Source organism: Caretta caretta, chromosome 7 (assembly GCF_965140235.1).
Source record: "Caretta caretta isolate rCarCar2 chromosome 7, rCarCar1.hap1, whole genome shotgun sequence".
Lineage (NCBI taxonomy): Eukaryota > Metazoa > Chordata > Testudines > Cheloniidae > Caretta > Caretta caretta.
Genome location: NC_134212.1, coordinates 124206343 through 124219707, shown reverse-complemented (window position 1 = coordinate 124219707; position 13365 = coordinate 124206343). Strand labels below are relative to the sequence as shown.

General features: G+C 52.9%; 1 protein-coding gene across 1 annotated transcript; it reads left to right on the top strand.

Moving 5' to 3' along the window:
• The first annotated feature begins 626 nt into the window (after window positions 1-626).
• FGF8 (fibroblast growth factor 8) lies at window positions 627-13164 on the top strand. The gene is made up of 3 exons (XM_075130132.1): window positions 627-761; window positions 6553-6659; window positions 11444-13164. Exons 1-3 carry the CDS (start codon window positions 737-739, stop codon window positions 11729-11731), a joined length of 420 nt encoding a protein of 139 aa, XP_074986233.1. The 5' UTR covers window positions 627-736; the 3' UTR covers window positions 11732-13164.
• The last annotated feature ends 201 nt before the right edge of the window (window positions 13165-13365 follow it).

Sequence of the window (13365 nt, the reverse complement as noted above, 5' to 3'; positions counted from 1 at the left end):
CTATATATACATGCACATGGCTAGGTGACACCTTAGGACCGTGGTTACAAAATGCGCGAACCATTCTCTTCCCATGGACGATGTAAGGACGCTGTATCATGTAGTGGTACAGATACTGCTGTCAATTGGGAGGTAAATCTGGAGTAACTCCCTCAGAGTCAGTGGCTTGACGGCTGACAGCGTAAATGAGAGAGGAGTTTGCTCCTCAGTATGCACCAGCCTGGAGTCTGATCTGGTTTCCAACCGTATAAATCCGAAGTAACTCCTCTGAAGTCAATGGAATGACACTAGTTCTAAAACTGCCATAACTACGGTCAGAATCCGCCCTGCCAAACTATAATCGCCCGCGCACGCCTGGAGCCAGTGATTTCCTTTTCGCTGCTGGTCGATGTTTGTGCAGTGCTGTACATTGGAAAGCACGGTATGAGTGCTACAACCCATAGTGATCCTGGCTTTGCACCATACAAACTAGCTGCCGCGTCACCCCCCGCTGGAGGCCAGCGACCGTCACACAGCCCATTAGCCCCTCGGAGGAGCAGAGATTATAATGGTGTGTTGTATATTTTTTAATTTCCTAAAGGTAACTGTTCAGTCCCCACCTAATTTTACACAGCATGTGAGGGAGCAGAGCCTGGTGACGGACCAGCTCAGCCGACGGCTCGTCCGCACCTACCAGCTGTACAGCCGGACCAGCGGGAAGCATGTGCAAGTCCTGGACAACAAGAAAATCAATGCCATGGCCGAGGACGGGGACGCTCATGGTAAGGGCACATGATGGGGTGCATGTGGGGGCGGGGGAACAGACAGTGATGGGGGAGTGTTACCAGTGCAGCATAGTAACGGATGGTTCCCGTCCCATTTGTGAGCCAGGAATAATTGAAATCGTTTGGGTCGTGGGGTCCTGCAAAGGGAGAACATGGGGGTCAATTGTTTATAATAAGACTTAGCTCTGATGTGAGCCAATTGTCAAGGTGTGTTCCAAGTGACACCGTATCTAAGGAGGGAATAGGAGCTGTGGGGGTTTTTTTACACCTGACCCCGGGTGCGTTGCGGGCCTGCCGTTCGATAGCTGCTGCAGCCGGTGGCAGGCTGGGCTCCAGGACAGAGATGGCTGCAAATAGTCCCTTCAAAGAAACAGAAATGAGTTACTGATTTGTTGGAAGGGGGGCCAAATTAGAACTAACCTCTGAATGGGAGTGGTATTTCCCTTAAATATACTCTGTGCCCCAGACTTCCACACCCATCCGGGCTAGCCCGGAGCTAAGGTACAGAGAGGGAGGAGGGAGGAGGTGAAGAGGACTGCAGTGTAGCTCCAGAGACAAAAGCGAGGAGGCTCTGGAATTGGAGATCAGTCTAGAGACGGATTCTCTCTGCCACCTGCAAGGGTGTTCCATTCCTAGAGCCTCCCAGATGGGGCCTTTGACAGGGCACCCATGGAAAGACACCAGTCCCTGCAGCTTTCACTCTCAGAGGGGAAAGAGTGTGACAGAGCAGCCCCAAGACGTGTGAAAGTCTAAATACTTTGATCATGTGTGTTAATTACACAATCAAATGGTCAAACACATACAGGAAGTCAGGGGTCTTAGCAGAGCTGGGGACCCTCTAAATTGTTGCAGGCCTTTGGCAGTCTCTGCGCCCATGTGGGACGCAGCTATGAGGGTACAGGCTGGCTCCCGCTCCTGGTGAATTCAGTGGCAGGATTCAGAGTAGCAGCCGTGTTAGTCTGTATCTGCAAAAAGAAAAGGAGGACTTGTGGCACCTTAGAGACTAACCAATTTATTTGAGCATAAGCTTTCATGAGCTACAGCTCACTTCATCATCACTTTCAGCTGTAGCTCATGAAAGCTTATGCTCAAATAAATTGGTTAGTATCTAAGGTGCCACAAGTCCTCCTGTTCTTTCAGAGGCAGGAGACGCTCATGTCTGTTGTATGTGTATGTATTTATATGTGCTACACATTCGAATCTTTACTGTTTTTCTTTGGTATTAGCTGCAATTTCCCTTTCTTGCTCAGAGAGATTAGCGGAAAATATATATATTTTGGTTTGGCTGAAAATTTTATGATGAACTTTAATAGTTAGAGCTAAGTGTGGATTCCACATCTTGCTCTGTATTAACCTTTCAAATGAAATAGCCCTGGCATAAAGCAGCTCCAGGTTGAAAGGGTATTAGATTATTTCCCAGGAAATGAAAAAAATCTCTTCTTGTTTTTAAAAAAAATATATATATATACACACACATACATATATATATATAAAAGAAGAGCAGCTATTGCAAATTTAAATAATGACCAAGCTAAACAAAGCCAGCAAGAGGGGGGAGGGCTAGTGGCAGTGTGAAAACCTCTATTAAAAAGTAATAAAAAAGGTTAAGCATTTGAAGAGCTAAGAAGAAAAACGAAGACTGATCTAAACCAGAAAAAGTACAAGCAGTTTTTCAGATGTAAAGTTTTAAAAGAGTTGCAAGTCTGTAAATGTTAAGATAGAGGTTCAGGGTTGTTCTATATGAATCTCTAGAGAGACCCCCATGTCTGGAAGAGCTATTAAAACTCTTCTGACTTTCACCTTTTTTAACATTTCCTGAATACTTTCTCCTCTTCGCAGTCCAGTTAGAGGATCAAGTGTGTCTCGCTGCATTTTTTCAGCATTTACGTAGCCACTTTCCCTTCAAAGTTTTAGCATGAAACATAATTTTACTGGGATAAATCTGTCACTTACGTGAAAGAATAGAGTTGAATATGTTAAGCTTTTTTTTTTTTTAAAAAAAAAAGTCAACCCCAACAACTGTTATTTAAAAATCCCCTTTAAGAAAAATTTAAAAATGAAAAGCATTTGGATTATATTTTTCGGATGGGAATAAAAGGGTTGATTTATTTCCACAACTGACCGCTTTCCCCGCTGTGACGTTTTTACTGCCGACTTAATGTCGTGTACTGTTCACGGTTATTTGTCTTAATTGTCAATATTTGACCGACTTTTTAATTATGGGCAAAGTGGGATGGATCATAAAGCCCTCCTCATCCTTCCTGAGCTGCATCTTTGGCAAAAAACAACCCCGAGCGGCTTTAATCCGGATTACAATGTCCGCAGGCCAAGTGACTTGGAAATGGTGCTGAATCCCCCAGCAACGATCCCAAAGTGCTCTGATTTCTGTATGATTTATTCCAGGCTGCATCTTTTGGGGCTGGGGGATTTGGTTCTGGAAGGGCGCAGGTTGCCCGAATCCAGCGTACAGCCCTGGGATCTGCGTGTCCCTGGGACGGGCTGGGATTCGTCTTTTCTTTTGCACCCCTATTGTTTCTATCGAGCTGCTCTCTGGAGCTGAGTGCTTACAGGGCCCTCGGCGTGAGCAGCTGCCTGGCATCAGAGCGGCTCCCCGGCCAGGCTGGTGCGGGGAAGCAAAAGCAACCAACAGGGCTATAAATCAGGGGAGGAGGCGGAGAGGAAAGAGATGTGCATCTTTAAAGCTGTGGGTTTGTGCCGCTTTTCCTCAGGCTTTCCTCCACTCCCTCCTCTCCCCCCCTCCCCCCCCCGATCTGTCGATCGATCAGCAAAGGGAAAGAAAATCAATGCTCTTTAAACCTTTTACTGCCTCTCCGATCAATTCCGCTCCCCTGGCCCCCTCCAGAGGCAGATCACTAAGGGGTCCCCGTTGCAGGGACTCTGTTCCAGGGAGCCTCGGCTCAAGTTGTATTTTTGGAGATGTTTGGATGGTGCTGGTGCATTCTGGGAGGTGCCGGTCCAAGGAGAGGAGGTGGAGGGGGTGTGACGGGGGCGAGGGGAGGAGGATAGGCATCATAGCTCATCAATTCAAACTTCAGCTTGCCCATGTGGGAGAGACCCAGTCCAAGCGGGTTTGGTACCAGTGGGCTTTGAAGGCCAGATCCACAGCAGGGCATCAGGCTCAGTCTGGACCGTTTTGGGGTGGGAGGCTGTGCTGGCATTGTGAGGCTGGGGGTCTTGGACAAGTGTTCCCGCTTGTTCAGTGGACCTTGCTTTGCTGAAGCCTTCCCATCTGTCTAGCTGACCTGCAGGAACAGAGGAGTTGGCCCCCTGGCTGAGGCTTCCCTCTGTGTCGAAGTCCCTCTTTTAGGGGGGGTCTGGCTCCTGGTGATGATTTGCAACGGGCTTTCTTAACTGCGGCTGCAGGCTGAGCTGGTGTGCCAGGCTGGCAGCTCAGACTCTGACTTGTCCTGTCGTGACTGAATAGCGTAGGATTCTGAGGGCAGGGCCTGGCTGGCGGACAGCATGCGGGTGCTAGCTAGCCTGGAGAGGTTAAAGGGCAGGACCTGCCCAGAGACCCATCACTTCCCTTTGCTTCAGTGACCTCGGGGGCAGTGGTGGCATTCTGGTAGTGCCCAGGGACTCCAATGCCCTGTGCAAGGCGCTGTACAGATTAATCACAAGGAAGGCAGTCCCTGTCCCAGACTGGTCCCAGTCTGGCTGCCATTCCAGGGGGGTGTTAATAATAGCGTGGACTCTTTGTGCAATTCTTCCCTGGGGTTTTCAAAGGTAGTTTTGTATCCTCTCTAAAAAGCCCCAGCCCCTCGCATCAGTCCAGTGCCTGCAACCCCAAGGATCCCAGAGCACTACCAGAACCGGTCCAAACCACAGAGCTGATCGCTTCGCTCGCTCCCTGAAGTGGAGCTGCCTCTGGGGCAGAACACAGGAGCTGTCGGTCTGCAAGCAACACAAGGCCAAAACAAAAGAGAGAGCAGTTCTTGCCATGGGAGGCGTCTGCAAAAGGACAGAGTCCTGTGGAGGGGAGAGAGGCTCTTCTAGTGATTGGAGCCCAGGTGTTCCTGGCTTCAACTCCTGGCCACACCAATGACTTGGGCACGTCATTACGTCCCACTGTGCGTTGTAAGATGGGGGTGATTGTTGCTGATTCAGCTAATTAATGTAGCTCAATGAAGCAATATTTGCAAGGGGCTTTGAGAGCCTTGGTTTGAAGGTGTGGCGGGAGATCCATTGCGCTGAGCTGACAATGCCAGATCGTGGCGACTGGTCCGCCTGTCCCGGGCCAATACAAGCCTGCCCGTTCGCTTGTCGCAGGTGAGCGTAGGTTGCGTGACACCGAGCTCTCGCTCAGTGATCCCAGAGGCCCTTGTGGGTGCTCAAACCTCAAGGCCATGAAGTGCAAACGTCAGCGACAGCCCTTGTGGGAAGCGCTAGTCACCAGCTCCCCAGATTGCTACAGTGTCACGAGGGCCCGATCCTGCCAGCCTCACCCGGGGGCTGTGACGGGGGCGGCTGCTCAGCTGATTCAGGAGTAGACCTGCTCCTGTTTCATGTCAGTTGCATCCTATAGTTATAGGCTTAACTCCTCCCATTCACCCCGGGCAGCGTCACTGACCTTGAGAGACTTACTCCCCCTTTGCAGGAGGGTGAGATCGGATCAGGCCAGTGGATATTTAAGAGCAGGTCCCTGCTGGGCTTTCCTGTAGCTCCTGCTGCAAGAAGCTTTCTCTGCTGGCAGCATCAACAAGACTGAAGTACTGGGGGGAGCTCCCTGCTCTGGGCGGCTGGGCTCCGGCCCTCGCGCTCCCAGGGAGGAGGCAGGGACGAGATGGTGACAGGTCTATTTATAGGCGTGCCATCGATCGGCGATTTGCATCGCTCCTTCGGCCGCCGATCGATGGCTCCATTAAAACATGGAGCCCGAATCAATATGCCCCCTCAACTCGCGCAAAGGTGAAACACATTAGCAGGGTGGCCGTGCCCGTTGGTGTCTCCCCTGCCAGCCACAAAGTCACCGCAGAGAGAGGCCCCCTCCGCCCGCTCGGGCCTGGCGCGCTGAGTGACGGAGCGAGGGCCTGAACCGCAAGGGGAGGAGATGCAAGGAGGGTTAAGCAGCTCCCCCTTCCTTCCCCTTGGCTTGGATTCAGTTCCCAGATCTGCCTCCCTGCCTGTCCTTTTGGTGCTGAGTTAGCATCCAGGGTGACTTTGCTCTCTCCAGCTATCTAGATTGCAGCTCCCAACTAAAGTCTAGATGCCTGGGGAACTGACACGGCCCCTGTGCTCTTAGTATCACAGCATCACGATCTTATTGATCTTCCCAGCCTCCCTGTGAGGCAGGGAAGTGCCATCATCTCCTTCTCACAGAGGGGAAACTGAGGCATGGAATCACTAAGGGATTGTACCATGGTCAGCCAGGGAATCTGTGGTCTTCTTAGTCCCAGGCAGTGCCCTTCCTGTGAGATTGACAGTGAGGCACCTCTCTCTGTCCAATACGGGCCCTTCGGCATAGCCTGGCCTAGCAAGAGGTGCATTCTGGGGCTTGTGCAGCGTCCTCCAAAGCATCTAGTGTTGGCCAGAGGTGGGACGCCTGGCTAGCTGGGCCGTCGCTCTGTGCTGGTTCCGGTGCGGCTGGATTGCTGATCTAGCCCGGGCGTAACAGGAAGCCGACGGTGGTCCTGGTGTGCTCAGAGTCAGGTGCGGGTACCGGCGGTGTGGGGGCCGTGGATCAGTGCGTTCCCTCCATGTGGGGAGCGGTGTGGAGGGTGCCTGCTGGAGCCCGTCGCTATGACCTGGCCTTTCTCCTTCCCGCCAGCCAAGCTCATCGTTGAGACGGACACCTTCGGGAGCCGCGTGCGCATCAAAGGGGCTGAGACCGGGTTCTACATCTGCATGAACAAGAAGGGGAAGCTGATTGGCAAGGTAAGGGGTGGCAGGCCTGGGAACTCAGTGCCCCACAGGGAAGAGGGGGATGGACAGAGGGAGGTGTTGATCCAGAGGCCCCTGAGGGGTAGGGGAAGGGGAGAACCTGGCTGTGGGGATCAAGGAGGCGATGGGGCTGTCAAGCTGGGCGTCACGGGGGCGAATTCCATGATTCTCCTCACAAATAGCTGGCCTGCTCTGATGATCTGGGACCAGCACCCAGAGCGTTCAGCTGCTCCGTGGGGCTGGCCCATCCTGTGCATGACCCCTGAACCCCCAACGCTTCCTTCCCCATGGGGGAGCTGCTCTTCGGGGCAGCGGGAGGGTAAACTCCACTTTCGGGCCAGGATCGGTGGGAAGGTTTTGTGTTACTCTCCTTCCCTGGCACTCATCTGGGGGGGACCGAGGGGGATCAGGCAATGCACAGACCTGCACCGGTAGCTGCTTCCGGCACTCTCGTCCCCAGGCCCTCTGAACAGCTGCTGGCAGGAGCGAGTGATGCCAGCTCAACCAGCCACCCCCTGTTCTGCCCCTGCCCCCACTTGCATGTACCTAGACTGGCATTTCTTGGGCTCTCATCCCTGTGGGCCCATTATCTCCTCTTCCCTCTCTCCATAGCTTCACACACGTTTATTTCACTGCTCTTCGGGCAGACCCTGGTTTAGGAGCCTAGTTTAGACACAAGAAACCCGGCGGCTGGTGCAAATCGGTGGCGTGCCGTTGCGATCTGTAGACTCTGATTTGCACCAGCAGGGGATCTGGCTCGTGAGGAATTCCTGCGCCGGCCCCTGATTGCAGTGCTCTGGGGCACCAGAGTTGGTTCTGCACATGCAGGAATCCCAGCGCTGGGGAACCCTGGCCTGGCGTGAAGAAGTTCTTGTGGGAGGAGGTAACGCTGGGGCTAGAGCTATTGGGGCAGTTCCTCCTCTCAACTCGCCAGCGCAGCCATGGGGTAGCCAGGAGGGGACGGTGTCCTGTTATATATTCCCATGGCTCACGTCAGCTAGCCAGGGAGAGTGGCAGTTCTGCAGAGATTTGCGCCTGCCTGGCTTAGCCCGGCAGGTGTGCGCCAGGTGTCTCGCTCGCAGGCTCACTCCGCCAGGGGCTTGGCTGGCCACAGGCTCGTTAGCTGCCTGCGTGAATGGCGAGTACACGCGCGATCGCATGCGCCAAACTGCGCCTCCTGGCCCACATTCCCAGCCCCGTCCATCCTTCCCCATATCCTGGTCTGGAGCAGGAAGGCTTAGTGCAACTGCTTAAATCTGATTTCTCTCTCCACCTTGCAGTGATGCCGCCCTGTCCCCTTTCCCCTCCTCCCTGACTCTGAGCTGGCCTGGCTCTGCTGCCGGACATTATGAGCTGGCCTGGCTCTGCTGCCGGACATTATGAGCTGGCCTGGCTCTGCTGCTGGACATTAAGAGCTGGCCTGGCTCTGCTGCCGGACATTATGAGCTGGCCTGGCTCTGCTGCCGGACATTAAGTGCCTGCCCTGCCCACCCGCTTCTCTTCCCCGTGGCCATTTCTTTCCGGATGTTGCAGGTGTGATCTGGCTGTGAGGGATGATGAGCTCCCTGCGCTGTGCGGATCCTGCCACCTGCTTGGGTGCCTGATCTCACTGCTCACATGCGGCTGCCGTCAGCAACACAGCGCAGGGGCGCAGATCAGGGTGCGGGGCCCCTGAAAGGAGCCAAACGTTGTCTAACCAGGCTAGTGCGCCGGGAGCTCAACCAGTGCCCAGCCCCCCAGGGAGCCCAGGGGTTTGGAGAGGGAGGCTTCACCTCGGGTCTGAGGACTCTCCCCGTTTCTGGCACATGGCGTCAGGTGTATATATGATGCTGCCTGCCCCTTGCTGCAAGAGCTCGGACTGGCCAACAGCTTGCTCAGGCCGCTCCTGCTCACTGGGGATCCCAGGGCATTCGTCTCAGGACCCAGACTATAAACCCTGGGGTCCAGCTTGGGAAATGACACTCTGCCTTCCGAGAGCTCCGTTGCCATCTGGGCCCCGCACTCTGTGCTTCCTGTCCTAACTTGTTATGTAGTGTTGCTGTGCGTGGCTAACCAGCTCCATGCTTCACCCCAGAGCCAGTTTCCCTTCTGCAGTTGGTGACGCGATCCCCGCATGTCCTCCAGCACTGTCCATGAGCATCTTAGTGGCTGCTCCAGAAATGCCAGGCGCTGCTGCTGTCAGGCCAGATGCTGGCTCCTTACTCCCCTTTTACTCTGTCCTTACTCCAGCGGGAAGGATTCAGCCTATTACAATAAAACCTGTGGGTGAACCCCTCCCCTGCTTTGGGGGCAAAACTCCCCCGGACTTCACTTGGGCCAGGATTTCGCCCTCTTTCTAATGCCTCTTTTGCCGCTTTCCAGCCTCCGATTTGCAGCCCTTTTAATCTGGGCTTCAGAATCAGAGCAGCTCCAGCGCGGGAGATCTGGACTGGTCGCCGGTTTACGCCAGGGCTGCCCCAGATCCCATTCAGCTCCATGTCTCAGGAGCCTGTTTCATCCCAGCCAGGAGGGCTAGAGACTCCAGCTCGTTTCTAGTCCTGGCGGGTTGAGTTTTACACCTCTATCAGTTCCGGTCTCTTTCTCTCCCTCTGCCTGCCCAGCTGGCCCGCGGTCACGACGCCTCTGTCTACACGACACAGCCGCGTCGCTAAACGTCGGGCAGTGTAGCCGCTCTTTGTCGGCAAATCCTTCCACCCCAAGGAGCAGCGTTTGCCTTTTACAACGCGCTGTTCACATTGGCACTTGCCACGGCAAAACTTTTGTCTTTCAGGGTGTGTGTGTGGGGGTTTAACACCTCTGAACCACAAATGTTTTGTTGCTCAATTGCCAGTGTAGACCTAGCCTAAGGCTCACGCCGGGAGGGATATGGAAGACAGTACAGACCCTTGTGATGGAGTATGCTGCACCAGCACCTGCAGAGCCCTCTCCAGGATCAGGGCCCCACTGGCCTAGGAGCTGTACGGACAAGTGAGGACAGCTCCTACCCCATGGGGCTGTTTGTGTGGGTATCACTGTGCATGAGTGTAACTGTTTGTACTGTCAGGGCAGTTGAGTCTAGGTCTGGATTGGTAGCCAAACTCCCCTCCAGGTTCGAGGGGTTTGTAGCTGGAGCCCAACCCCTAGGGCCCCACTGGAAATCTGGGATCAGGATGCCGTGTTTGGAGCTGTTTGGGTGCAGCCCCATCTCCCGTGATGACGCTCCTTCCATGCTCCAGGCGATGACACACGCTAGGGGCTGGAGGGTGCCTGGCAGGACGTGTGTATATGGGTGTGTCACACGGGCATGAGCTTTCACAGGCGCTGAGCTCCCAGCCTACCAGCTGCAGTCAGGGGAAGCTGCAGATGCTCAGCCCCTGGGAGCTGCCGAGAGTTGCATTTCAGAGCGAGAGAGACTATTCCCTGTTCATTGGAAATGTGCTGCCATGCCCTGGCCTTGGCCTCAGGCACTAGGCGTTACAGCAGGGCCAGAGGAATCACCCTAGCCTGGGGCCAGGGTTGTCCCATCTGCAGCGCAGCATCCGGTCCTGTCCGTCACACTCCTCCCGAGTGTGTTTTAAATAGCGGAAGTGAGGCCTTCCTCCTAACCGGGACTGCGGCCACCCGGGGACTGGGAAGTGCGCCGTGCGGGCCTCCTCAGCGTGCGCCGTACTTCTCGGTTGCAAATTCAGTGGTCATGTGATGCTATTTGAGCCAATCAAAGGAGAGGATAGAGGACTAAAGCACCAGTTAGAACAGAGGTAGCCAATAGGCGGACCGCCAGCCAAATCCGGACCGCCAGCCAAATCCGGACCGCCAGCCAAATCCGGACCGCCAGCTTTTGGATGGACCCCAAAATCTTTTACTTCCTATCGTTATTATTATTTTTTTTATTATTTTCTCTGAAGTCTGGACCTTGACTATAACTTGACCAAGAAATTTGGATCTTGACAAAACCCAGTTGACTACCCCTGAGTTAGAGCATTAAAATACGGACCTGAGTGACAGGGGGGTGTTTCCAAGGGCGAGAGCAACAAGGAGATGGGACTCGTGAGTTCTAGTTCCATCTCTGCCCGGGGTGGTGTTGGGCAAGTCAGCTAATCTCTTCATGCCTCAGTTTCTCACTTGGTGAAACAGTTATAAAAATGCTTTTTTGCAACACAAATTACAATGACATCAGTTCAGATTTGTGAAGCACGTAGGGAACCTGAAATAAAGACATCAGGCCAGCGTTACTTGCCTTTGTTTGTTCTGCTTCCCAGAGCAGAGAGCTGTAGGAACCATGAGGGAGGGAAAATGACGAAGGTAGCAGAACTAGGAACCCGGCTCCCAGTGTCCTGGGATGTGTCTGGCCTAGCTGGAAGCAGGAAATACCACCAACTCCTGCAAAGAGGTTCTGGTTGACTTCTGAGCGGACGGCCACGTCCTTTGGTTCCGGGCAGCACAAACCGCAGCACTGCCAAATCGTGTGACTCGACTGTGAGTTTCCTGATACTGGCTGTTTTGCTTAAAGCCCAGCTCCTGGGGCTGGGGGATCACAGGAGAATCCCAGCTTTCATTTTTAAACAGGGAAGTTTTTAGTCTCTCTCTCCCTGGTGGTTGTAGAGACGAGACAAGCTTGGGAACGTGACCCCTCTAGGCTCAGAAGGAGACTCCCGCATTTATTATTTTTAAAGCTCTTTTTTGAAGCCAGTCTCATGATTTTGGGGGCCTGGTTCCTGCTTTGTGAGCAGCTGGGGCTGGCCACAGTGAAGTCCAACCATTGCTGACTGTATCTGTGTCCCCGTTCTTCCCCTCCACAGAGCAACGGCAAAGGCAAAGACTGCGTCTTCACGGAGATCGTCCTGGAGAACAACTACACGGCACTGCAGAACGCCAAGTACGAGGGCTGGTACATGGCCTTCACCCGCAAGGGCCGGCCCCGCAAGGGCTCCAAGACACGGCAGCACCAGCGCGAGGTACACTTCATGAAGAGGCTCCCCAAGGGCCACCAGACCACTGAGCCCCACAGACGCTTTGAGTTCCTCAATTACCCCTTCAACCGGAGAAGTAAAAGGACTCGAAACTCCAGCCCTCGGCTGGGCCCCTGACTTGCCCCGCCCCCTGCCTCCTGAGCCCCGCCCCCTTTTCCTCTGCCTAGGGATGTGCTGGACTGTGACTAGAGACTTTTTTTTATATGGTTATTAAAAAAAGGGAAAAAAAGGAGGAAAAAAATGACCGGGTCTAGTTGTTTTGTTTTGTTTTTCACAAGAAGAGAAAAGAAAGAGGCTCTATTTTTGTATTCCAACGTTAAAAAAGCAATGACACGTTCAAGGACTCATGATCAGGGAAAGCCCCTTCCCGTAGACTCACTCTAGCCGGTTGGAGGTTGTGTTTTATTTCTGTAGCTCTAGGGGAAAGGGGGCGAAAAAATCGGTTTAAAACAAACAAGCCACAACAAAACCCCACCCCAGTCTGGGACCAAAGTACGACTTAACATAAAGAACTGGAGGCTGATTTGAAAAGAAAAAAGATGGGAAATAAAAGAGGTGGGGGAGGGATTTGAAGACTAGGAACCAGGACTCCTGGGTTCTTTCCCCAGCTCTACTCAGGTCCCTGTTGGGTTTCTGGTGGTAACTGGGCTGCCTGTGGCTTCCCATTATTGATATAGCTATTTCTTTAGCTGGACAAGGGGTGGTTTGATACTATTCTGATCCCACAACGCTGCTGCTTTCCCAGCTCCCCATCTTTCCGCAAGAGGCTGGAGCGGATGGGGGGATAGAGATGCCCCCAGGCAAAATCCTGGGTGGAGATGGCACCTCTGTTAACAAAAGGAACCTGGGAATTTTCTAAAGCTGCGATGGCAGGGCAGGGGGCGGTGACTGAACGAGAGAGGTTTGTCCCCACGAACTATTGTGACTCTTCATTGAAAACTGCCCCTTTTTTTTTGTGGCTAAAACAAAAATTCCAAAAACCAAAACACTTTCAGCAGTTTTTGGCTGAATTTAAAAAAAATGGTTTTTTCCATTCTGAGGCCAAATTTCCCAGCCACCACAGACGGGTTTGCTCTGAGGAGAGTGGCCATTTTTAACGGCAAACTTCAGTTTGTCAAATGCCCAGATTCCCTGTGGGGGGAAAATATTGATGGGAAATTTTCCAGCCATCCTGGCTCTGAACCAAGCCCTGGGAGGAGGACTCTGCAAAGGGTTAAAAATAATATTAAAAAGGTTTCAGAGGAACAGCCGTGTTAGTCTGTATTCGCAAAAAGAAAAGGAGTACTTGTGGCACCTTAGAGACTAACCAATTTATTTGAGCATGAGCTTTCGTGAGCCACAGCTGATGAAGTGAGCTGTGGCTCACGAAAGCTCATGCTCAAATAAATTGGTTAGTCTCTAAGGTGCCACAAGTACTCCTTTTCTTTTTGCGAATATTAAAAAGATTATTAATGGGGAGAAAGAACAGAGACACCGTATCAAAGCCAGAACCCGGGTGGCTTCTTATCCGGTCTTTGTGATTGCTTGTTTTTGTTTCCTTGAGGATTTTTTTTTTTGTCGTGTACAAATTTAATATGAAATGATTGAAATATTTATTTAATATGTGCATTAAAATTTGTATTAGTACGAACGAGCTTGTCTGCTTTCCGGGCTCAAGGGCAGGGTAGGGGGAGGACGTCTTTTAGAGAGGGACAGGGCGAGGCCTGAAAATGCGGGACCTGGTTGGAACTGGTGGGACCAGGGGGGTTTAG